Raw genomic sequence first — 25605 nt, 5'->3', positions numbered from 1 at the left:
TTTTAGTAAATTCAATGACATATGCCCCATGACAAATGATACTTTCAGAGATGATTCATCTTCATTACTGACTGATTTTCAATGATCAGAGGGACTTCTCACAGTTTAGGTGCAGATCTCTGCTCCCCCAAAACAAGCGCTTATATGTATCAGAGAAACTCTTAAAGGCATCCTACATCAATTCTTTAGCAAATAAGCTAAAAAATAATCACCCTTTAATTTATAGATGTGCAAGGTCAAAATTTACTTTTCTTTCTTTCTTTTTTTCTTTTCTTTTCTTTTTTTTTTTTGTCTTTTTGCCTTTTCTAGGGCCGCTACCTCGGCATATGGAGGTTCCCAGGCTAGGGGTCTAATCAGAGCTGCTGCGCCAGCCCACACCAGAGCCACATCAACTCGGGATCCGAGCCACATCTGCAACCTATACCACAGCTCACAGCAACAATGGATCTTTAACCCACTGAGCAAGGCCAGGGATTGAACCTGCAACCTCATGGTTCCTAGTCGGATTTGTTAACCACTGCGCCATGACGGGAACGCCAAAATTTACTTTTCTTAAGTGAGGTTTCTTAAATGAAGTCTTAAACAAATAACACTGGCCTAAATGCCTGATTTAAAAGACTATTGGAACTAGTACTGAATTTTTTCTGATAAGGAAGGTGTATCCTAATATCTCTGACACTTGGCTCTCAGAGGGTGACTGATAATCTGGGGGTTAAATACCTTCTTCATTGCAAGATTTCTTGTCTTCCCCCTCTTGCAAGACCATTTCATTCCTTCTCTTTCTTGCCATCCTTCAGGTAAGGGGAGTAAACAGACCGCAGTCTTCCGTCCCAGCATGTGGAGGTCACACCAAATTGGCCTCGATAGAACCCTCTTCTCCACCACCAGCCCAGCTTTGTCAAAAAAAAGCTCTGGACTCAGAGGATTTGTTAATTGAGAAGCTTCTTCAATTTCCCAAACCGTAAACTAAGGCTCTATGTTTTTGTTTTTTGGCTGCACTCACAGCATACAGAAAAGTTCCAGGGCCAGGGATGGAACCTGCGCCACAGCAGTGACAATGCCAGGCCCTTAACCCACTGTGCCACCAGAGAACTCCAAGGCTCTGTGTTAAAGAACAAAATATACCTCAACTACAAGTCTTGGTCTGCTTCAACTGTTCTCTGCCTTTTTTTTTTTTTTTGCTATTTTAGGGCCGCACTTGAGGCATATGGAGGTTCCCAGGCTAGGGGTCTACTCAGAGCTACAGCTGCCAGCCTACGCCAGAGCCTCAGCAATGCCAGATCCGAGCAGTGTCTGCCAACTACACCGCAGCTCACGGCAAGGCCAGATCCTTAACCCACTGAGCGAGGCCAGGGATCGAACCCACATCCTCATGGATCCTAGTTGGGTTCGTTAACCGCTGAGTCATGAAGGGAACTCCTGCTTTTTTTTTTTTGCCTCAGCAGTGGCATATGGAAGTTCCTGGGCCCGGTATGGAACATGTGCCTCAGCAGCAACCTGAGCCGCTGCAGAGATGCAGAGACAACACAGGATCCTTACCTGCTGTACCTCAGCAGGAACTCCTGTTTTCTGTTTTCCAAAATATGGGTTTCAATTATTACTTACTTATTGAATCACTCAAAGAATGCATGAATTATGTTCCATAGACATAATTCAAACAGTACTGGATTATATAGAGAGAAGAGTTTAATTACTTTTAACTTCCCTTATCAATCCTATTCCTTCTACAAGATTTTTTTTTTCCTATGAGTTCACTTGTATAATTACTATGACACACATACATGCAGTCACTAATTTTTAATTTATGGAATAATACTATAATATACCATACTACACAATGGTTCTAGCTGACTTCTTCCACTAATAGAAAACATACATCTTTCCATACCAGTATATACAGAACTATTTTACTCTTTTTAAGAGTTTAAACTATATTCATAGCGTTAGTGTGTCATAATTTACTTGACCACATTTCTGTTAATGGACATGTACACAGAGACTAGATTCTAGCTTTTGTAAACAACCTTACACTGAATAGCGCTGAAATTATATTCATGAACACGTGTGGTTAACAAACCCGACTAGGAACCATGAGGTTACGGGTTCCATCCCTAGCCTCGCTCCATGGGTCAAGGATCTGGCGTTACCATGAACTGTGGTGTAGGTTGCAGACGCGGCTTGGATCCAGCTTTGCTGTGGCTCTGGCGTAGGCCAGTGGCTACAGCTCTGATTCGACCCCTAGCCTGGGAACCTCCATGTGCTGCGGGAGCGGCCCAAAGAAATAGCAAAAAGACAAATAAATAAATAAATAAATAAATAAAAAATAAAATGTTTGCTATCAAATGGGCAAACATTTATCTTCTTGTTTCCATCACATTTCTTGTGATTAGGAGTAAGGCTATTGGTTATTGGCATTTCTTCTTCCATAGTTTAGCTATTCATGTTCTTTACCATTTTTCTACGGAGCTGTTGGATTTCTTATTTATAGGACCTCTTTATATATTATAGATATTAGTCCTCTGTTGGCTACATATGTTGTAAATAGCTTCTCTTAGTCTTTCAACTTGGTTTATGATGGCTGTTTTCTTTTAATCATTTTATTAAAGAAGGCAGGTTGATTTTACGGGACATGGAGAGAAGACTATATTTGAAAGGCGTTTAGGATAGAAGTCAGTTGAACATACAGAGAAAATGCCGTGCAACAAAATGTCAGCAAGCAAGAACTTTCCTTCATTGTATTGCACAGCTGCAGGAGCTACAATTTTTTTTCCTTTTTAGGGTTGCACCCGAAGCATATGGAAGTTCTCAGGCTAGGGGTCTAATCCAAGCTGTAGACACTGGCCTACACCACAGCCACAGCAATGCCAGATCTGAGCCTTGTTTGCAACCTACACCACAGCTCACGGCAATGCCAGATCCTGAATTCACTGAGCAAGGCCAGGGATGGAACCTGTATCCTCATGGTTACTAGTCAGATTCGTTTCCACTGAGCCACAACAGGAACTCCAATAGCTACAATTTTAATGAAGAGTCATATATTCTAACTCAATGACTTGTTCAATGTCATATTTTATTTCCTTCTATAAACATTTTCTCTCCATTTCCAGGCTTGTCAGCCTAAACAGAAGAAGTAAGTTTTTCCCTAAGTCTCTCTCTCTCTTTTTTTTTTTGTTTTTTTGCTTTTTAGGGCTGCACTTGCAGCATATGGAGGTTCCCAGGCTAGGGGTCCAATTGGAGCTACAGTTGCCGGTCTACACCACAGCCACAGCCACAGCAACATCAGATCTGAGCAGCATCTGCGACCCACATTACAGCTCACGGCAACACTGGATCCGTAACCCACTGAACGAGGCCAGGGATCGAACCCTCAACCTCATGGTTCCTAGTCGGATTCGTTTCCACTGTGCCTCAACGGGAACTCCAAAATGGGTCTTAAACAAGTGGTTGGGTTAGGGGTCAGAAGAAGCTCCACTGATCATGAATTACATTTGATACATCTTTGACTCCAGCAAAATGGTGGCTATCCTTTGGGTATGCTTTTTTTCTTTTAAAAGAATTCTTTAAAGTGGTTATAAATTTGGAGTTCCCCATCGTGGTGCAGCGGAAACGAATCCGACTAGGATCCACAAGGATGTGGTTTTGATCCTTGAACAGTGGGTTAAGAACCCGGCATTGCTGTGAGCTGTGGTATTGGTCGCAGACATTGCTTGGATCTGGAGTTGCTGTGGCTGTGGTGTAGGCCAGCAGCTGTAGCTCCAATTCCACCCCTAGCCTGGGAACCTCCATATGTCTCGAGCGTGGCCCTAAAAAAAGCAATAACAAGAAAAAAAAAAGACAAAAAAAGGTTATAAATTCAATAGTTGCTTGTTATAAATAGCTTAGGAGTGGGTCCACATTTTTGCAGCAAAACTAGCCAGTCCTTAAGGTTTGATGCATTCCCTTTCCATATCATTCAGAGCATTAAGATATAGAATTATAATCTATAGTTGTAATTTGTTTCCCCCCAGTTCTTAAGTTGGGGAGGTGAAGGGGTGGGTCACAGATCCCTTCGAAAATCTGATGGGAAGACATGGGTTCTCTCCCCAGAAAAATGAATGTGAGCAGACACATATAAAATGTTGCCTAAGAGCCATGACACCCAAGCTCATGTTTCAGGGAACCTGAGGCCACTGGAAAATGCTGGCTTGGCGAACTTAATTAGCTAATGCTAGTGCCTAAGAAGGCTTCCTTTCCCACTTTGAACTTGCTTCACTTGTTGTTTGGCTGCTCTAAGGACTCCAGAATGATTTCTAAGTCACTTTCATGAGGGAGTTTCATCTCTACGTATCTACCAGCCAGAACGACCCCCTGTACTTTTTTAGTACAGGAAGGGTCAGGATTCATGAGGTTCTGCTGAATCAGAGCCTCCCTTGGGCCACCCTCTGTGTTCCTCTCTCAAAATACTGTCATATTTGTGAAGCAAAACCATGCTTTGGTGAAGCTGGGCTGTCTATTTTTATCCACCTCCCCTTTCACCCCGTCTTCTGAAATGTGCAGTTGTTTCTTCTGATTAGTGTTCCAATCACGCAGGAGACACCCAAGGCTCATGGATAAAGACCAATCAAGGCTTTGAAAGAGAAACTCAACTCCTCCAATAGCGGAAATGGTTGTACTTTACAACGAGAACAAGAGAATAAAATCTGTTGAGGGAGATAGTTATGTGACAGTCAAGTGCTGAACCTCAGAAAAGGTACCGAGTTAAGTCTGGGGCGAGAAAATATCACCATCATTTACAATGACCACCCCCCCTTTACTCTTAATTAAGCCCTGGAGGAGGGGAGTCTAATTAGAGAGAAAGGCATCATTCAGGGGTGCCACCGCATCACGGTACACAGTCTGGGCACAGTAGGAACACACAGCCCAGGAGGTCAACGGAGTTAAAATTCAGTCTGAAGCCAATAACAGCACCTGCTGAATCTGCCCAGAAGGGGCGTCTTTTTTAATGCATCAGAGTTTAGCAGTTGGCCCTGAAGGCCTCGGTCATTCTCTAGTCTCATTAACTTTGGACTGAATTAATTAAACTGTCCCTTCAATCTAGTCTGCTTTAACGTCATTCCTAAACTTTAGTGAGCATCAGAATCATTGGGAGGGCTTGTTAAAACACAGATTACAGGGCTATGCCCCCAAAGTATTTGATTCAGTAGGTTTGGGGTGGGGCCTGAATCTGAATTTGTAGCAGTTCCCTCAGGGATGCTGATGCCGCTGGCCCAAGGACCTCACTTGGAGAATAAGTGCTACAGGCTATAGGCAAAGCTATAGGTTCTTTACTTTGAACCTTTTCCATGTTTAGTAGCGAGAGCCTGTATAGACCAAAGAAAAATACACTGCTTCAGGTACCCGAAGCTGAAAGGCTGTTCTGGTGGACAGTGACACACCCGTTCACCTGAAAGGCCCACAGTCCCCAGCATTACCTTGAATAAGGGGTTATGGGCAGGCCTCTTCCATTCACTTGATGGACTGTCTGCATCTGTGTCATGAAGGAGCTGCTGTTTTCCCCACAAGCAGCTCAGCTGGGGGCACTGATGCCAGTAATTTACATGAAATTGATGGGGTGGTTCTCAGACCCCATATTGAGTGAAAAGGCTGCCTGTTTTGGTTGGGGCTTGGGTTGTGTACACAGGGGGTGGAGACCTTCTTTGGGGAGTACAAGGCGCCCTGATGACCTATAGCCACTAAACCACACGCTGTTTCTCTGTACTCTGATACAGAAAGGGCTTTTTGTCCGTAGACTCCTAGAGTTAATTCCTGTCTCCACCTCACCCATCTTAAATAACTAGGTAAGATGCTCTCTTCTTAAAGGTCTCTGATGCATTATTCTAGCTTTGGCCCCTGTAAGAGTCTGAGATTTTTTTTGGACTCAAAGTCTTTAACTCTCTTTCTTGCTGAGGCCTTGGCTGAGATAGAAAAGAATCGGCCCCCATCCTCTGCGCTCCGGTCCTTTTCTTACTAGGCGCCCGCCCACATTTTCTTTTTCTGTATCCTGACTTGGCAGTTCCCTGGTGCTCTAGTGGTTGGGACTCAGTGCTGTCACTGCTGTGGACTGGGTTCAATCCCTGGTCTGAGAACTAAGGTCCCACATCAAGTTGCTGTGCGTTGCAGCCAAAACAACCACCACCACTACAACCCCCCCCCCCAAACTACTCTATATCCTGCCTCTACTCAAACTCTTTTCTGATCCACAGGCTGGCACTGTTTTGTCCTCTTTATTAGGGCATGACTACTCTTTTTGATGCTGTGTTTTCTTTCTTTTCTCCTTTTTAAGAATTTTTTTTTAATTTTTGCTTTTTAGGGCTGCACCTGCGACATATGGATGTTCCCAAGCTAGGGGTTAAAGTGGAGCTGCAGCTGCTGGTCTACACCACAGACACAGCAATACCAGATCCGAGCCTACACTGCAGCACACGGCAACACCAGACCCTTAACCCACTGAGTGAGGCCAGGGATCCAACCTGAATTCTCATGCCTGCTAGTTGGAGTTATTACCACTGAGCCACGATGGGAACTCCTGATGCTGCCTTTTCAGAAAAGTCCTCTATGGCATCCTGGCACTCAAGAGAAATCTATTAAAGTGCCCTGTGTCTTGGTTTTCAGTGTGGCAGAGTTTTGGCCCTGCATGGCTCTGTTCACTTACCAAACTTCTCACTGGTTTGAGCCTATTATTCCTTGATTATCCTTTTGAAATTCCCTTAGTGTCGGTGGCAAGGATGCCAGGAGCGTGGGGGAGTGCAAGTTGGGAGGGGCCCAGCAGTTCTTAATTTTTGGGGGGAGGTCTGTGCTCCCTTTAAGAATCTGAGAAAAGCTTCCCAGAAAAAAACAACCAGAAAGATTTGTTCAATGATGGGGGGTAGTAATCACAGGAGCCTCTCCCTCCACCTGCCTCACAAAAGACAACCACAAATAGGTGTTAGGGAGATGTTGTGACAATGTGACAGGTCAGCGCACTTGCTGCGCCTGAGCAGCATCTGTGTGTGTGTGTGTGTGTGTGTGAAATAAGACAGGGCAAATGATGATCTTTCCAAAGAATCTCTTCCAGAGGTCTGCATTTGTGCAAACCCAGGAAAATGCAAAGATGCATTTGCTTTTCAGAAGATGAAGATCTGGGAAAATTGCACCAAAAGAAAAAAAAAAAAAGCATGCCTATAGCCTACATTACCCTGTCTTTTAAAATGTGGTTCAAAAACAGCTAAACAACAGTCATAACAATCACTGTCTTCGCCCATTCAGTCCAGCGCAAGCTTTCACTTTAAATTTGGTACCTTCTGCTCAGAAGAGGGAGGGGATTGGTGGGACAATGACAGAATGGCACCAAAATGCAATCTAGGTTACATTGAGAACAAATTCAATGTGACTTAGGAAAAGGCCAAGGAGAAGGGCATTTCATTAAGCAATCAGATCTGACCCAAGTCACCAGCTGGGTGTGTTTGTTTCTATTTATAGTCAAGGACACTAGCCTCTGATGACTGATCGTGGGAACGTGGATCCACATGGACAAAAATGATAGTGGGGACCCGGGAAAGGTGGTCCATCTATCATGAGATGAAGCAAACCTTGTTTCTTTCCATTTACTGAAAATACCCAGAACTTATTTCACTCTTGCCATATCATTAAAAACAAGAACAACAGAACAATAGTATCGGTCAGAATGAAGGGGGCACCAGTGCTTCTGCCCTCATGTTCTTGCAGCATCCTTATGTTTTTGGTGAGAGCGGGTGTTTCAAGTATTCTCTAAATCAAAGGACAACTTCCACTTGACGTGATGCTTCAGAGAGCATGGATCTTGAAGTGTGGGATAAATTAGGATGTGTTTGAAACCCATCCAATAGAGAATTTCAGAGCCCTGTGTTATCAAGTATCTATGCATCAAACATACTGAGGTCCTTCTCAGTCAATAACTAAGTGTCGAGGTTATTTTAGACCAAGCTTCTCTCATGACATTCTTTCTCATTATGATCTGTGGACAGTGCTATTTCCAGTACAGGACACAACAGCCCTGCCTTTGTTGTTGTCTTTCTGGGTAGCAGTTGAAGCCCAAAGGACTGAAAGCCTAAGCCAACAAGTTAGGAAGTTGTTCTACAAGTGATCTGGGGGGAGTTGACTTACCATACCACTCATCAACCCAGGCAAAAGCCTGTCTATGTCCAATCAGAAGAATATCTCGGACCACCTAAAAAAAGCAAAAGAAGGAGGTTGATAAGATACCATGTTTGAGTAAAACTATTTGGAAAAGAGATTGTTCCCAGTTCTAGCAATCCTGGCAATTACAAATTTCTCCATCCCTCTGTCCATATGTGATGACAATTATAGGCTGACATACTTTCTCTTAGCCCTTTTCATGGTGTGCATATACCTGCTGTAAATTAATCTCTTTATCTTACTTGAAAGGGGCTGGAGGTTGTTCAAACTAATGACAACATTGGAAAAAAAAAAAAAAGTGTTCCTGTCATGGTGCAGCGGAAACAAATCTGACTAGGAACCATGAGGTTGCATGTTCGATCCCTGGCCTCGCTCAGCAGGTTAAGGATCCGGTGTTGCTGTGAACTGTGGTGTAGGTCGCAGACACGGCTTGGATCCAGTGTTGCTGTGGCTGTGGCGTAGGCCAGCGGCTACAACTCTGATTGGACCCCTCACCTGGGAACCTCCATATGTTTCGAGGGCAGTCCTAAGAAGACAAAAGACAAAACAAAAACAAAAACAAAAAACCCCCCAAAAAACTAATGACAACAGTCTGGCAGTCACACAGCAGTGACGGGGCTGAATCTCTAGGGCTGGTCACCTTGGGATTTCTCTCTTCATTTATCTTTACCTAAAACAGGCTCTACTTTCATTTGCGGAAGGGTGCGTCTCACAGCTGCCAGGTCATAAATGTTGGAAACATTTGTCTGAGTAGCAAGTGACTTCTAAGCCAAAAGCACTCAAAACTCTCTCTTCTCTAGCAAAATATCCTAAATATTGGCTATTATTTTTTTTTTTATAATTGAAGGTGTCAGAAAAAGATGGTAAATATCTTTCTAGGCTTGACTTTCATGTAATAGAAGGAGGGGAAAAGGCAGTTTAGTCAACTATTATTTCTTTATATTTTTGTCTTTTTAGGGCCGCATCCCTGGCACATGGAGGTTCCCAGGCTAGGGGTCCAATGAGAGCTGTAGTCACCGGCCTACGCCAGAGCCACAGCAGCTCGGGATCCAAGCTGCGTCTTCAACCTACACCACAGCTCACAGCAACACCGGATCCGTAACCCACTGAGCGAGGCCAGGAATCGAATCCGCATCCTCATGGATGCTAGTCAGGTTCGTTAACCACTGAGCCACAACGGGAACTCCTAGTCATCTATTACTGAGAGAAATGAAATAAGAGCCCTGAACTAACAGGAATGATAAACTTGACTGGAGACGAAAAGGAATGAAATCTCTTCTTATGGTGACACATAATGCCAATGGAAAACTAAGAAAAATAGAGAGTTTGTGTGTAACACCATTTATATGCTTTTATTTCATGGTATTTCTCTCTTTTTTTTTTTGGTCTTCTATAAATGTGCCTTTTTACATTTCTTTGATACTCACACTCTCCCTCCAACATTCCTTTCTTCCTGCCAAACAAATCTAGCAATTGTCGAAAGCCTCTCGCAGAAGGTTCAAGCATGTTTCCACAAATGAAGGATTTTTAATTCGGTGAATTTGCAGAAACAAGGGAAGCTTTCATAATGAAGTGTTTATTACACTAGGCCTCTGGATATCTAGCGAGGCTTTTATGACTGGAAGGAGGAAGCATGTAATGAAAATAAGAAACGACATGAAGCCATGCACACTTGAGTGCTGAGTGCATCAAATTCATGGAAATCAAAAGAACAGCATCGAGGCATCCGTAAATATACCCTATTGCATTAAGCACAACACAGCTGTCTGCTGGAAACAAGAATTCAATAATGTGCTAATGGCTCGCTTTCGAACATTTTTCCCCCCTTAACTGTGAATAGATTCTTCAAAAACAAAGGTGTTCAGAGAAAGGCATCTCTGGCACTTACACCCCATGCAGGCGCAAGCCTCAGATACTTATTAGTGGCTCATGTGCCAGAGCAGGTGTGTTTCTGGGGTGTTGATAACACTTCATTATATTTGGGAATGGGCAATGGGAATGCCTACTACTAGAAGGTAATTCCTACAGGTATTTTAAAGACATAGAGTCTCACAACTTGCCAAAAGAGACACAATGAGCCCCAGGGCAATCTAAATATGTTTTCCGAGAAGAAGAAATAACAAAACACACTGTGGCAGTGGCCCTGGTAAGAGGAGATCACTTTGGGTATATGATCGTGGGACGTTGTTGGAAGTCAAGAATATACAGCTTGAGGGGAGTTCCCGTCCTGGCACAGCAGAAACGAATCTGACTAGGATCCCAGAGGACACAGGTTCGATCCTTGCCCTGGCTCAAGTGGGTTAAGGATCTGGCATTGCTGTGAGCTGTGGTGTAGGTCACAGATGCGGCTTGGATCTGGTGTTACTGTGGCTGTGGCATAGGCCAGAGGCTACGGTTCCAATGCGGCCCCTAGCCTGGGAACCTCCATATGCTGGGTGCAGCCCTAAAAAGACAAAAAATATATATCTTTAGATAGATACAGAGCTGAGGCTGGAAAATATTTAGTCTGGGAGCCCCAGCTGTCTTCCTGCTTAATAACTGGGACACAGCAGGAAAACAGGAGGCCCCAGAACTGATTTCTGTATGTCCCACTTGGCTTCCACCTCTGGCTAGGCAGAGTGGATCTGGAGCTTGGCAGCTCAGTACACTTCTGTGTCTCAAATTGGCCCTGGGTCTGCTATCATTAGGAGCTCGAGTTCAATCTATTCTTTGGACCTAAATTCAAGAATTATTCATCTTATAGTTAGCTGCCCCCTGTCCCCCAGTCTCAGTAAACAATCTAAGTAACAAAAAACTCAGTGCATTAAGGTTAAATTCCAATGCCCCCACGAGAATTTCAGAAAGCTACTCTTTACCAGTTTTTAAGTGGAAAAATAAACAGATATCTAGCCTATCTGGAATGTGGAGACCATCTGAGTAGTATTTATTTTTATGAAAATAGGAAGGGAGTTCCTGCTGTGGTGCAGTGGGTTAAGGATCTGGTGTTGTCTCTGTAGTGGTTCGGGTGGCATCTGTGGCTCAGATTTGATCCCTGGCCTAAGAACTTCCATGTGCCACAGATGTGGCAAAAGAGAGAGAGAGAGAAGAATAGGAGGAGTTATAAGGACAATGCTCAACACTGCGTTTCCCATTCATTTCTGCGAGGATAAGGATCATTCGAAGCCCCTAACAAACTGAAACCATCACCAAGTGGGTTCCTGCTACAAAATGAACCTGTATAGCCAAGTAGGTTTATAGCTGAAATCCGTGTTTTGAGGCTGTTAATAATTCTTTGTTAACAGAACTATTAAACGGGCAGAAATGCTAGGACATACAATCTAATGCAATCACTGGGATTTCTCGTTCTGTCTCTTGGGGCATCTTCTACCTCAGGTGTCTACATCTGCAGGATCTTTGAGTGAGCTCTGTCCTTGGGGGGACTGCACACACAGATACGCCCTGTGCCTCTGCCTGGAATCTGAGTACCTCAGTACCAAGTACAAGGACCTGTCCTTGGAACTACACTAGCCTGATGCCAGAGACGAGTCTATTTTGAAAGTCCAGCTTCCTGAACATGCCCAACAGACACGGAGGTCATAGAGTGAAAGACGAAGTGTAAAATAGCTATTGGTGGAAGAAAATGAAACAGTGGCAAAATGCAGTTCCACGAAAACAGAGTCTTCTGGATGCAGGTACCTTGTGTTGGCTCAGTGCTTGTACGTCCGTCAGGCATCGGGCACTCAGGTTTACAACAAAGACAGTGGCTTTATCTCCAGCCCAAGAAGGGACATCCGTTCACTTACCTTGTGTACAAATTGTTCCACTCTGGTCTGAAGCCCCCAGACCTCAAACTTCACCGTCACCAACTTGTAGGAACACATGATGGGCTGATGGCTATCTCTCCAGCCTTCCCTTAACTGTCCCCGTCCCGTCTTCTCTGACTTGAAGTGTTTAGGATCCTGGGGGGTGGGGGGGGAGGAGGATATATATATATCAAAGAAATGACACCTTAAAAGTTCAACCATCATTAATATGACATAAGTGAATAAGGGAAGTTAAGTGAAAGAACCAGTCATCAAAGGCCATAGTGTCTAATTCCATTTATGTGAAATACCCAGAAGAGGCAAATCTATGGAGAATGTAGATTAGTGGCCTAAGGCCGGGGGAAGGGGGTGGTATGGGGAATGACAGATACAGGAAAAAAGTTCCTTTTGGGGGTGATGAAAATGCTCTAAAATTAGATTTAAAGTGGTGGCTCACAACTCTGTAAAATGCTAAAAACCACTGAATTGAACATTTTAAATGAGCGAACTTTATGATATGTAAATTAGATGCCAATAAAGCTGTGACAGATGCATACATACAATATAGAAAATGCTGTGTAGGAGTTCCCGTCATGGTGCAGTGGTTAACGAATCCGACTAGGAACCATGAGGTTGTGGGTTCGGTCCCTGCCCTTGCTCAGTGGGTTAACGATCCGGCGTTGCCGTGAGCTGTGGTGTAGGTCGCAGACGCGGCTCGGATCCCGCATTGCTGTGGCTCTGGCATAGGCTGGTGGCTACAGCTCTGATTCGACCCCTAGCCTGGGAACCTCCATATGCCGCGGGAGCGGCCCAAGAAATAGCAGAAAGACAAAAAAAAAAAAAAAAAAAAAAGAAAAGAAAATGCTGTGTAATACCTCAGTAGGGTTTTTGAGGGTGTGCGCTGGCTCTGGGTTTGCCGATATTCTTGTATAAAGTAATATTTTAATCCCCACTATCCCAAGCATGCTTACTGAATTCACACTGTGGGCGTATGGCACAGAAGCAGGTATTACATTATGCTCTCCCTCGACCTGATTTCTTTGCCCTGGGGGTTGTGGGAGGGAACCAGGTCCCTTTGTGGTCTAAGAGGTTTGGTCTGTGTGTGACTGCCTGGCACTTCCCTCCACTCAGAGGATGGACTTGACTCTACTTGGCTATCTCTGTTCTTGGACTTTCCTCCAGGGTCCCTCCTTATTTGTTTGTTTGTTTGTCTTTTGTCCTTTTAGGGCCAAGCCTCAGCATATGGAGATTCCCAGGCTAGGGGTCTAATTGGAGTTAAATTGCTGCTGGCCTACGCCAGAGCCATAGCAACACAGGATCTAAGCCGAATCTGCGACCCACGTCACAGCTCACGGCAGCACTGGATCCTTAACCCACTGAGCGAGGCCAGGGATCGAACCCTCAACCTCATGGTTCCTAGTCGGATTCGTTAACCACTGTGCCACGACGGGAACTCCTCCCCTCCTTATTTGTATCGACTGCAGGAAGGTAGTGGGTCTGCAGGTAGAAAGGAAGCAGAGTGGGACAAGTACATAACTGATGGGATACAAAATTGACAAAAGGGATTCTGGAAAGGAGGAAGGGAAGAAGAATGCATCGTATGTACCTCAAAGAAATAAGTGCTTCTGTGGCAGAAGGGGCTGGTGATCTTGACTGTGGGTAGCATTTTTGAATCTTTGGTACCAACTTTGCCATGCTATATTTTTATCACCTGGACCAACCCAGAAACTGCCGCTGAACTTCTATGCATAGGGCTGGAAAGATTACAGTAATTTAATAACAGGATACATGAAAAAGGAATAAGCATAGAGTGTGGCCCACGGCCAGTGCTCCGCTGATGCTGGCCGTTATTATACTTCCCAAGGCGGTCAATGAAGACTTTGATGCGCAACCCTAGAGTCCAGGGCAGAAACAGCAATGCCCTTCCAAAGCACCCCAGAATCGCTGGTAAAAGATTTTATGTTTAAGGGCATGGGACTAATTCCTGCCTAACCGGTATCCCTACACCATAAAATGCCATTAAGAACAGAGAGAGAAGACCAATAAATCAAGCGATACATCACCCGGGAGACGACGGTAGGTCATCTCCGAAGATGGCACCATCAATTCCTTCCCTCCCTGTGTTGCACTCTGTTCTGCTCCCCAAGAGGTGGAGGCTCCCTCCCCTCCCCATGGATCTAGACTGGCCTGTGACTTGCTTTGACCAATAGAAGGTGGCAGAAGAGACACGGTCATTTCAGATCTTTAAGAGAAGCTGGAAACTGGAAGCCAAAGTAAAAAGTCTAGTTTGATACCCTGAGACCACCACGCTGTGAGGATGCCCAAGCTGGCCATGTGGAGGGATGCTTGCTCATTCCAGCTGAGAGGCCAGGTATGGGAGTGAAAGAGCCACTATTGATATTTCAGTCCAAGCATACACCTCGAGAAACAGGAGATCTTGCCTGGCTAAGCCCAATCAAGATGGCACAATTGTGAGAAAGAACTATCAGTTTTATGTTTTTATTTATCTTTTTAGGGCCACACTCACGGTATATGGATGTTCCCAGGTTAGGGGTTGAATTGGAGGTCTGAGACTCATCTGCAACCTACACTTCAGCTCATGGCAACACGGGATCCTTAACCCACTGAGCGAGGCCAGAGATCAAACATGTGTCCTCATGGATACTAGTCAGATTCATTTTTGCTGAGCTATGATGGGAACTCCTTTTTTTCTTTTCTTTTTGACACCTGTGGCATATGGAGGTTCCCAGGCTAGCGGTAGAACTGGAGCTGTAGCCTCTGGCCTACACCACAGGCACAGTAACGCCAGATCCGAACCGTGTCTGCAAACTACACCGCAGCTCATGGCAACGTCTTAATCCTTAACCCACTAGCAAGGCCAGGGATTGAACCCGTGTCCTCGTGGACACTAGTCAGATTAGTTTCCACTGTACCATGACGGGGACTCCCCACACAGTTGTTTTAAGGCACTAAATTCTAGGATGAAGTGTTAACTTAGCGAGAGATAACAAAATATATGCATCAAGTGGATTCCAAAACAGATGCAATAACTGAATTGCCAAAGATGAAGAGAAAGGAGTTCCAGTTATGGATCAGAGGTAACGAATCTGACTAGTATCCATGAGGATGTGGGTTCAGTCCCTGGCCGCGCTCAGTGGGTTGACGATCTGGTGTTGCCATGAGCTGTGGTGTAGGTCGTAGACATGGCTCAGATCCCGTGTTGCCGTGGCTGTGGTGTAGGCCAGCAGCTGTAGCTCCAATTCAACCCCTAGCCTGGGACCCTCCATATGCCATGGTGCCCACCTTTATAAGGTGTGGCCTTAAAAAACAAATGAACAAAAAACACAAACAAACAAAAAAAAAGAAGCGAAAGAATGCTGCTTTGCTCTTTCCCAGCCCTCACCCAAAGTTTATACAATAAGCTACATGTGTGAAAACTATAAACAAAGACATGTATAGCGGCCAAGCAGTTCCTGCGGCTTAAAATACAAGAGCTGGGGTTAAACGGGAAGCTGCTTTCTTTCCACATCTGCTCTTCAACTTTCTCACAAAAGGCAAGTGATGGGTATAATTATCAGAACATGGACAGCTATCTTATTTATTTATTTATTTATTTATTTTTTGGCCGTCCCTGCGGCATATGGAAATTTCCAGGCCAGGGATCAGATCCAAGCTGCAGTTGTGACCTATACCGTATCCTTAACCCACTGTGTCGGGCTGGGGATTGAACCCTTGCTGCCACAGAGACATGCCAGGTCCTTCATCTGCTGTGCCACAGCAGGAACTCCTATGGACAACGATCTTAGGGCTTAAAAGACACGGCCTCCATGCTGTGGCGAACCAGAATGCACAGAGGCAAACCCTCGTGAACCTGAGTGGAGGTTGTCTTACTTGGATTAGCAACTGGGTAAACAACGGGTACTTGTGGAGCCAGCAGGCAGCTGAGAACAAGAGGCCACAGCGCCTGGCAACCCAGACATGTAAGAGGCAAAAGGCCTGGCAAATAAAGCAAGTGTGGCCGTGGCCGGACTGCCTTCACTCCTTCCAGGTTCTGTGCAGTGGGCCTGAAACAGGCCTGAAGATGGAGGGCCCCGGGCCAGCTGGCTGCACCCCACGCTCCCCTCCCAGACCCAAGCACCTGATTCATCAACTAGCCTTGGCTTCTTCCTATAGCCAACCACTGCAGAAGTTGAAATGATACCTATTCTATTTTTTTTAAATGATTTTTATTTTTTCCATCATAGCTGGTTTACAGTGTTCTATTTTACTGTGTGGCAAGGCAACCCAGTCACACATACACATATACATTCCTTTTTTTCACATTATCATGCTCCATCATAAGTGACTAGATATAGTTCCCAGGGCTATACAGCAGGATCACATTGCTTATCCATTTCCAAAGGCAATAGTTTGTATCTCTTAACCCCAGATTTCCAGTCCATCCCACTCCCTCCCCTGATACCTAATCTAGAATCTTCATGTAGATTCCAGACATCTCAAGAATAAAATAAGATTGTGTAATATTAAATGTGGGACACCAGCGGATTGCATTTCTAAAGGAGTTAAGAATCGTGGGGCAAGCTTTAGTTCTGAATAAGACTGGAAAAGTACTGCCTGCAGAGTGAAAACTATGCAGATGCTTAAATTCATGTGTGGTTCCTGATTGAACCACAAGATTATAAAATTATATTAGGCGATCGTGAAATAAAGTTTTGGGAAAAGGCTAGATGGGAATGAGAAGTGTGCTGCATTTTCAATGGGATGTTTAAGCTGGAAGCGGTAATTTGATCTCATAGCCTCAATTTTATGGATAAGGGTACTGAAAGAATGAAATGTTTTGTCTCCCAGTGATGGGTGCTTGGTAACGGGGCTGGGACAAGAACCCCAGCCTCCCCTAATTCTAGCCCAATGTTCTTTCCACCACATTTACTTTTAATAGTAAACAGCAAAAGGGTGTTTTTGTTATAGCCAGATGCCAAAGAAGAAATTAACAATTGGGCTTTTTATGGCAACAGCGGGTTGATTTTTTTGCAAGTCTGGTGCCACATCCATAGCTGCTGATTTCATCTAGGAAATCTCATACATGGCCTATAATCAGGGATTCATTTTCAAAGAGCTGGAGGGAGGAAAGGGAGGAAGATTTACCAGAGGACTCCTTCAATCAAAACCCAAGATTAGAAATGAACATCCAGGAGTTCCCGTTGTGGCTCAGCAGTTAGTGAACCTGACTAGCATCCATGAGGACGAGGGTTCAATCCCTGGCCTCGATCAGTGGGTTAAGGAGCCGTCATTGCTGTGAGCTGTGGTGAAGGTCACAAACGTGGTGTGGATCCCACATTGCTGTGGCTGTGGCGCAGGCCGGCAGCTGCAGCTCTGATTCGACCCCTAGCCTGGGAACCTCCATATGCCACTGTGCGGCCCTAAAAAGAAAGAAAAAAGAAAAAAAAAAGAGAAATGAACATCCAGCTGAATGCCTTTGGCTGGAGATGAACTAAATAAATAAATAAATAAAATTTAAAAATTAAACCACTGAGTCTTATGTGAAATATTCTGGTCTCTGCAAACTCTTCTCCTTTCCATGGTCCACTCCCCCCCACACCCTGGCTCCTCCGCCTCACCTTCCCCCCAAATACTCATTTCTCCTGAGATCATTACCTTCAACTGCCATTTTCTCACTTGAGTTTGCAAACATAAGTGTCTAAATTGCCCCATTTCATATGTCATTCTTATAACCTTTCAAATGTTTTTATTTTTTAAATGTCTAGTTTGTGTTTCTAAAGCTACTATAGTATTTTGGTTCTGATTCAAACTCTGTTATATCACCCATTCTTTACACAAGAACTGAATTGTTTTACATTTAAATTTTTCATTTCCAGGTAGGTTTCCTTATTTTATTTTTTAATTTTTTGGCTGCACCTGCAACATAGAGAAGTTCCCAGGAGTTCCTGTTGTGGCGCAGTGGTTAACGAATCCGACCAGGAACCATGAGGTTGTGGGTTTGGTCCCTGGCCTTGCTCAATGAGTTAAGGATCCGGCGTTGCTGTGACCTGTGGTGTAAGTTGCAGACGTGGCTCGGATCCCGCCTTGCTGTGGCTCTGGCGAAGGCCGGCGGCTACATCTCCAATTAGACCCCTAGCCTGGGAACCTCCATATGCCACGGGAGCAGCCCTAGAAATGGCAAAAAGGCAAAAAAAAAAAAAAAAAAAAGTTCCCAGGCCAGGGACTGAATCCAAGCCACAGCTCCAGCAATGCCAGATTTTTAACCCACTGCAGTGGTTTGGGGATCAAACCTGGGCCTCAGCAGTGACCTGAACCACGGCAGAGATCCTTAACCCTCAGTGCCACAAAGAGAACTCTAGGTTTTTTTTTTTTTTGTCTTTTTGTCTCTTTAGAGCCGCACCCGAGGCATATGGAGGTTCCCAGGCTAGGGGTCTAATCGGAGCTGCTGCTGCCAGCCTGTGCCAGAGCCACAGCAACACGGGATCCGAGCTGTGTCTTCGACCTACACCACAGCTCACAGCAACGCCAGATCCTTAACCCACTGAGCGAGGTGAGGGATCAAACCTGCAACCTCATGGTTCCTAGTTGGATTTGTTTCCATTGCTCAAAGACGGGAACTCCCTAGGTTTCCTTATTTTAAAATGAAGTCTATAAAGCTTCATTCCTTTTTCTCTTTTAGGGGCACATCCGTGGCATGTGGAAGTTCCCAGGCTAGGGGTCCAATCGAAGCTGTAGCTGCTGGCCTATGGCAAAGCCACAGGAACGCAGGATCTGAGCCACATCTGTAACCTATGCCTCAGCTTGTGGCAACACCGGATCCTTAACCTACTGAGCAAGGCCGGGGATTGAATTCACATCTTCAAAGACACTATGTTAGGTTTCTAACCCGCTGAGCCACAATGGGAATGCCTTCACCTTCATCTCTGATGCCACAAATCCCCTTGGCCTTCCCACATTTTGGTTTTAGGGTTTGGACTGTTTTACAAGGGCATGGAATCTCTGTAGTAGGTGAGCGACCCTGCTAAAAGACGTCCAAGGCCTCATCCCTGGTTCCTGTGAACGAGATCTTACTGGGGGAGAAAAGGTCTTCGTAGATGGAGTGAAACTAAGGGTCTAGAGATGAGCTCATCCTAGATTAAGAGGGAGGGCCGCCAATCCAATAACGAGCGCGCTGATAAGAGACAGAAAAGAAGACCCAGGGAGGCCAGGTGAGGCCGAGGCAGAGACTGGAGATATGCAGCCACAGTCCACAGCACTCTTGGAACCACCAGAAGCTACGGGAGGCAAGAAAGGCCTCTCTCCCAGAGCCTCAGCTTCAATAAGGACTTCTGTCCTCCAGAACTGCGACACACCTCTGGGAGGAGGAATAAGCCCAAAGGCTTCTGACCAAACTGGTCCTGGGTGGGGTCTGTGCAGCCAGATTTTCAAAAGCTCACCCCAGGTGATCCAAATGTAGAGCCAAGCTCCAAGCACTGCTAATAGAATACAAATGCCACTCCCGTGCTCCGGATGAGGAGCCTGAAGCTGAGACGATCACTGACTAATCCACAGGCCTCTAGGATTCAAGCTCGGGGCGGTGGTGGTGGTGAGGGGGCAACTCCCGGATCTGGGTTCCCTGCCCCTCAACCAGGCGGACTGGGCAGTCTTAGCTGAAATTCTGGCACAGGCTGTCAGAGGGGAGCTTCGGTCTCCTCATCTGCAGGATGGTTCACACGAAAGCCCTCGTGGGACTGCTGCAAGGCTTAAATTGGATAATGTGGGCAAAGACCCCAGCCCTACACGTGAAAGGTGATGCCGGATTCACAGGAAACATCCCAGAGCACAGGATAAGAAGTACAAGATCCTGAAACATCCTTAAGAGATACTGTAATGCAATTTCCTCAAATCTCATTAAGCTCCTCAGAAGAAGGGCAGCAGGAATATCTGATGTGCTGCAGGGTTATTATTACTTTATTATCCCTGTGTCAAGGGTATAGAAAAACAAGTGCCCCCAAATATGGCTGCCCACCAGCATGCTGCTGTCCTTTTGCCCGTGAGAGGTGGTGTGGACGTCTCCATTCTCTGGAGGCTGTCACCTGTCAGCGTCCATATGTATGGTGGTGGAAGAAATCCCAAAAAAGGGGCTTTTGCTTCCTGGATGCTTATGACTAGGTTCTAGGCCAAGGACCAACCCCTTTCCCACCTTCTCTTTCCAGAACACTCTGTTTTATGTTGACAAAGCAGGGTGTGAAGCAGGTTGCCCTACACCCTTAAAGGAAGGGATTTCACTGATTTCATCGGGGTCCCGGAACCCCATGGGGGGCGCATGCAGGAGCTGTTTCATCCAAGCTGGGAGTTTCCCTCACAGATGGACACACCGGATAGCTATGTCTCAGGATGGGTCAGATTCAAAATCAGACAGGCTTTGAGCATCAGAGGGGTCATTTAAAAGCCTTCCTCTTAAAGAGTGGAGAGCAGCACAGAGAGAAATACAATCCTTTCCTTCCTGGAATCTTCCGAGCGAGGGTGCAGCTTGTTTCCCTAACGGGGAGCCCAGCTGGTTTGCTAGGGCTGATGCAACAACGTGACCACAACCTGGGGGCTTAAGCAGAAATGCATTGTCTCACGGTTCTGGGGCTAGAAGTCTGCGATCAAGGTGTCAGGAGCATAGGTCCCCTCTGGGGTCTGGAAAGGAGAGTCTGTCCCATGCCTGTTTGCAGTTCCAGTGGTTTGGCTGGCTGGCAATTTTGGTGTTCCTTGACCTGTCGATGTAAACTCCAGTCACATAGCATTGTCCTGTGGGTCTACACATCGTCCTCCTTCTGGGCATGACTGTCTCTGTGTCTAAATTTCTTCCCTTCTGGGCATGACTGTCTCTGTGTCTAAATTTCTTCCCTGCATAAAGACACAGAGTTCCCTGGTGGCTCAGTGGGTTAAGGACCTGGTGTTGTTGCAGCTGTGGCTCAGGTCACTGCTGTGGCACAGGTTTGATCCCTGGTCCAGAACTTCCCATGCCATGGGCATGGCCAAAAAAAAAAAAAAAGACACAATCATGGTGAATTAGGGGGCCACTCAACCTCACGTTCATTTGATAACCTCTGAAAAGACCCTGTTTCTAAATAAGGTCACACTCTCAGGTAGTAGGGGTCGGAAGGTCAACATATCTTTTTGGGGGACCCAGTTCAACCTAAAACACCAAATCAGAGAGGTTTTCACAAGGGAAAGCATCTAGATTTCCCTGTGACTCTTCCATAGCTAGTTCATCCACTCAGTCAATACTCTTGCTTTGAGGGCCCTGCCCAGCAGTTGGCTAACTGGGAACGTACCAGGCTGTAAGTTCCTCTGGCTGGGGGCTTTTAAATCCATCCACAATGAGAGCTCTGGCTCTGAATCCCACCGGTGTTCCCCGGGCTTGGCAGATGGCATATTGGACCCTTGTCGTTAAAGCCCATCTATATGAAGCTGGTGCCAGGGCTTCTCCCTGGGACCAGATGGACCTCGACAGCCACCCTTCTGTGTGGGTGCATCTTCTTTACAAGGCTTCCTCTCTCTTGGGTCAATCACACCTTCAGGGCTCATCCATCTCACACTTGGACAAAGCAGAACAAAGGTGACGCTAAGGGCTTCTTGCTTAGTGCAGCCCATGTGAAACCGTGTCCCTGCCTTTGTCACCAGCAGTCTCACATCTGGGAGGTGCAAGGAGAACCCCGCAGGAGATCTGGGCCTGGCTGGAGCACAGCTTGCATCTCAGAGGCAATATTATTAGCCGGCATTCACTGAGATATAAAGTCTCTGTGATTAATTATGCTTTCAATTTGAGCCACAAAGGACTATAGCCAACAAAGGCTTGCCCTGTTAATTGAAATTAGAAGTCTTTGATAAATGTTAAGTGAAAAAGGGCTAAGCAGTAAGTAGCTAGGAATTGCTATATATTATGCAACTATAATGCTCACCCCTCAATTAGGAATGAACTAAGACATCTGAAAAAATATCAGATTTTTTCCCCTGCATTTTGGAACTTTTCTTGAAGACTCCATGTTACAGATATTATTCTCATTCCCTTTCAAACGAATGGTTATTTCAACCGGGAAAAATTTAGCCCCAAATGTGGACCAATATTTCTTGAACTTGAATCTTAAAAGGGACACATAAAAATGAAAGAGCTTTCAAAAAAGCTAGTCCCAACAGACCTCATATTAAAGGATCCCATTCATATGAAATGTCCAGAAAAGGTAAATCTACAGAGACAGGAAGATTAGTGATTGCCTGGGCTGGGGTGGGTTTGAGGGGGTGAGAGACTAGAGGGGGTGAGAGTCAAAGACTACAGGGTTTCTCTTTGGAGGTGATGGACCTGTTTTAAATGATTGTGGAGATGGTTACCCGTATCTGTGAATATACTAAAATTCATTGAATTCTCTACCTTAAATGGGTGAATTGTATGGTATGTGAATTAGATTTCATAAAGATGTTTTTTAAAAAAAGCAACCAAGTGCGCTTGAGAATTGACCGAAAGCTTTTCTTAAAAGGTTACCTGATGTGCTTCAGCTTAAAAAAAAAACCAAAAAACCAAAAAAAAAAAAAACACCCTAAATGCAAATTGTAGCCAGAAGCAGCCAATTCTTGCTTTGTTAGCAGTTAATACCTAAAGTGCTATTTTTAAAGCATTTGCTCTTGGCACTAGCGTGTACTGCAAACACAAGAGTGATTTGTGCTTGTCCTCTGCAAAGCGACTCTCTTAAAAGACTTGACTCAGAAGGTGTGTCTGGCATGTAGAAAGGCAGAGAAAAAGGTGGCTGTGGTTGAGGGAGTGTGTTTTTGGTGGGTGTTCTGAGCCCTTCTTAGTTTTAATTTAGTGCCCCCCCAAAAAAAATCAAAACTCTATTTGCAAAAGAGGGAGCATGAGAATAGAAAATCTGAGCATAAACCACAAAACAATTTAATAGTCAGCAGCCTCTAGCCCTGAGTGATGCCATTTAGGGGCGAGGAAGAGGACCCATCGAGAGAGAACCTCAAGAGAGGTGGTCAGGGGAAAGGAAAGGCTAGAAGGAGGGAAAAGGCACCATCTAGCGAATGGGAATCAAATGCTTGCTGGGTACTGGCGCTTTAGATACCTCTCTCACTTAATCTTTGCAGTATAAGAAATGTATTTGAGGTGACTTAGGATGCAGCCCCTAGATGGCCTCAGGGTGAGGCTGGTTATCAGAAAGATCAAGTGCTTAGTCCACTGGCCTCTGGGGAGGGGAGAAGAAGGAGGCTGGTGGTTGACATACAAACTAAACTCTTGACGAGGGGACTGGAGCCCTCCCGGGCTGGGGAACACATCCCTGTGTGGGGTGGCAGCGGGGTGGTGGTTTGTGCCTCCCTCCCTCATCCCTTAGGCCCTATGCATCTTTTCCCTCTGGCTGTTCCTAAACTGTTCTCTTCATAATAAACTAGTAAACGTAAGGCTAGTGTTTTCTCTTTCGCTTTCTTTCCCTCTTCCTTCCTTCCTCCCACCCTCCCTCTTTCCATCTGTCTGTCTGTCTTTCTGTCTTTCTAGGGCTGCACACGTGGCATATGGAAGTTCCCAGGCTAGGGAGTGAGTCGGAGCTGCAGGTGCTGTCTTACACTGCAGCTCACCGCAACGCCGGATCCTTAACCCACTGAGCGAGGCCAGGGATGGAATCCGTGTCCGCTTGGATCCTTGTCGGGTTCGTTACTGTTGAGCTGCAGTGGGAACTCCCAGGTCAAGGGTTTTCCTGAGCTCCTCTCCGATGTCAGGATGACGTTGCGGGAAGGAGGGAAAAACAGACACACTAGTTACTGTGCTGCCCTGGATTCGTGACTGGCATCTGAAGTGGGAGGGGTCTTATGGGGCCAAGTCCTTGAACTTGTGCTATGTGATGCTAAAGTCAGTGTCGAAACTGAATTGAATTGTTGACACTCGGATGGTGTTAGAGAATTGGAGAATTGCTGGGTTTCAGAGCAAACACCCTGGAATTTTCCTCACTACCAACCTCGAAGGTAGTACACTGTTATCCTTATTTTGTATAATGTCCAAGGGATGGCCCCCATCCTACTCTCAGGCTTGCTCTCCACAGCTCCACCTCCGCCCTTGTCATGGGTTTCTCCCACAAGCCTCCTCCTTCAGAAATCTCCAGATGGGCAGCAGGCATCCATCAATCTCCGTGTTTTCCTGTGAACTCTGCAGTCTCCCTCTAGTCTCGTGGGATGGCAGGTTCCCAGCCAGGCAAATCGCGGGTTTTTGGGGGTTTTTTGGTAGATGCTCCAATTTCTATAAATAATTCTCTTGGAATACTTCCTTTACATGGCTTTGGGGTTAGGCAAGAAGCATACTCCCAATGACCCTGAGAACTCCCCTCCCGCATCTACAGACTAGGAACGGGGGAGAGATGGATGGCGGGTGCCACGGCGAGAGGGCCATTTGGGTCAGCCCTGGGGAGTACCTGGCCATGGTGATGAGCAGCTGCCCGTGGAGTGTGGACTTATAACTCCTCTTTGTCCCCGGCTTCAGGCCTGGTCCCCCATTTCAGAGCAACAAGACATAAAGCTAATTTGTTCCTTTTGGCACAAACGGATATGACTTCATATTTTTAAGATCACCTCTAATCCAACCATAGTCATTCAAGGGCCCACTGGCGAGGACCCCACCTTCCTACGTGTGACAGTGAGAGGCCAGGCACCAGCTCTCCTAGCAGCCAATGAGCCAAGCTCTTCCCGTAAAGGAGGGCTCTGTGTGCAGCCCCTTTGAGCTGGTACTGTTCCTGCTCACTCTGATCTTAGCTGTGCTGTCTGGCCACGTGCTATGAAGCGTGGATAACTGTATCATGTACCCATACGGAGCGTTTACAATGTGGTCCATGGATAGCTTAAGTTTATGAAATCAAGAGCTGATAATAGACTAAGAAATACTCTTAATGAGTTGCAACAGGGCAACCGTGATCAGCACTGGATTAACTGTCTCTGAATCTCGCTTGCTCTCCATGCTCTGAATTATTCTGGGAAACTTGGAACTCCAACTTGCTTTGGGGTTAGGCAAGAAACTGGGATAGAGATATTCAATAATAATAAACCAATCGGTCTGTATGTGAAGGCAGTAAAGGATTCCATTTTTAAAGCTGGAATAGATTTCAAACTTAGTTTAAGAACTCATTTTTCATTGATTTAAGAAATAAAAGATAAAGAAAAATAAAAAAATACAAGGGCAGAGTAAATAAAAAAAACCTAATTTTGTTTTTTTCAAATATAGTATTATTCGGAATCCCAAGATATAAAGAAGGTTAAAAACTGATGAGTGGATTCCTTGGACTATTTCAAGTTCATTGTTGGACAATTTATTTTTATTGGGCTCAGAAGCATCTCTGAGGAGTCCTAGGTTCTGTGGAGCAGAACTGAGTGGGGACCAAAAAGGCTTTGGAATGAGACATCCCTGGGTTTGAATTTCTTTCTTTCTTTCTTTCTTTTTTTTTTTTTTATTTGTCTTTCTTCCTTTTCTAGGGCCGCTCCCACGGCACATGGAGGTTCCCAGGCTAGGGGTCGAATCGGAGCTGTAGCTGCCAGCCTACGCCAGAGCCACAGCCACGTGGGATCCGAGCCACATCTGCGACCTACACCACAGCTCACAGCAACGCAGGAACCTTACTGGGTTTGAATTTCTGCTGGAGCAACTACT

General features: G+C 45.5%; 1 protein-coding gene across 3 annotated transcripts in view; it reads right to left on the bottom strand.

The window, feature by feature from the left end:
- The window catches only part of PITPNC1 (phosphatidylinositol transfer protein cytoplasmic 1), a 278582-nt gene that overhangs the window by 12337 nt on the left and 240640 nt on the right, over positions 1 to 25605 (bottom strand). For all 3 annotated transcript variants that reach the window (XM_084982566.1, XM_084982565.1, NM_001143722.1), the window contains 2 exon segments: positions 11955 to 12110; positions 8140 to 8203 (listed from right to left, as the gene is read on the bottom strand). In XM_084982566.1, coding sequence (XP_084838692.1) covers positions 8140 to 8203; positions 11955 to 12110 — 220 coding nt within the window.

Source organism: Sus scrofa, chromosome 12 (assembly GCF_054392235.1).
Source record: "Sus scrofa isolate SSC_HxYL_T2T_F1_AM1 chromosome 12, Sscrofa_HxYL_maternal_Yorkshire_Landrace_v2.0, whole genome shotgun sequence".
Classification (NCBI taxonomy): Eukaryota; Metazoa; Chordata; class Mammalia; order Artiodactyla; family Suidae; genus Sus; species Sus scrofa.
This window is presented reverse-complemented; position numbering and strand designations above follow the sequence as displayed.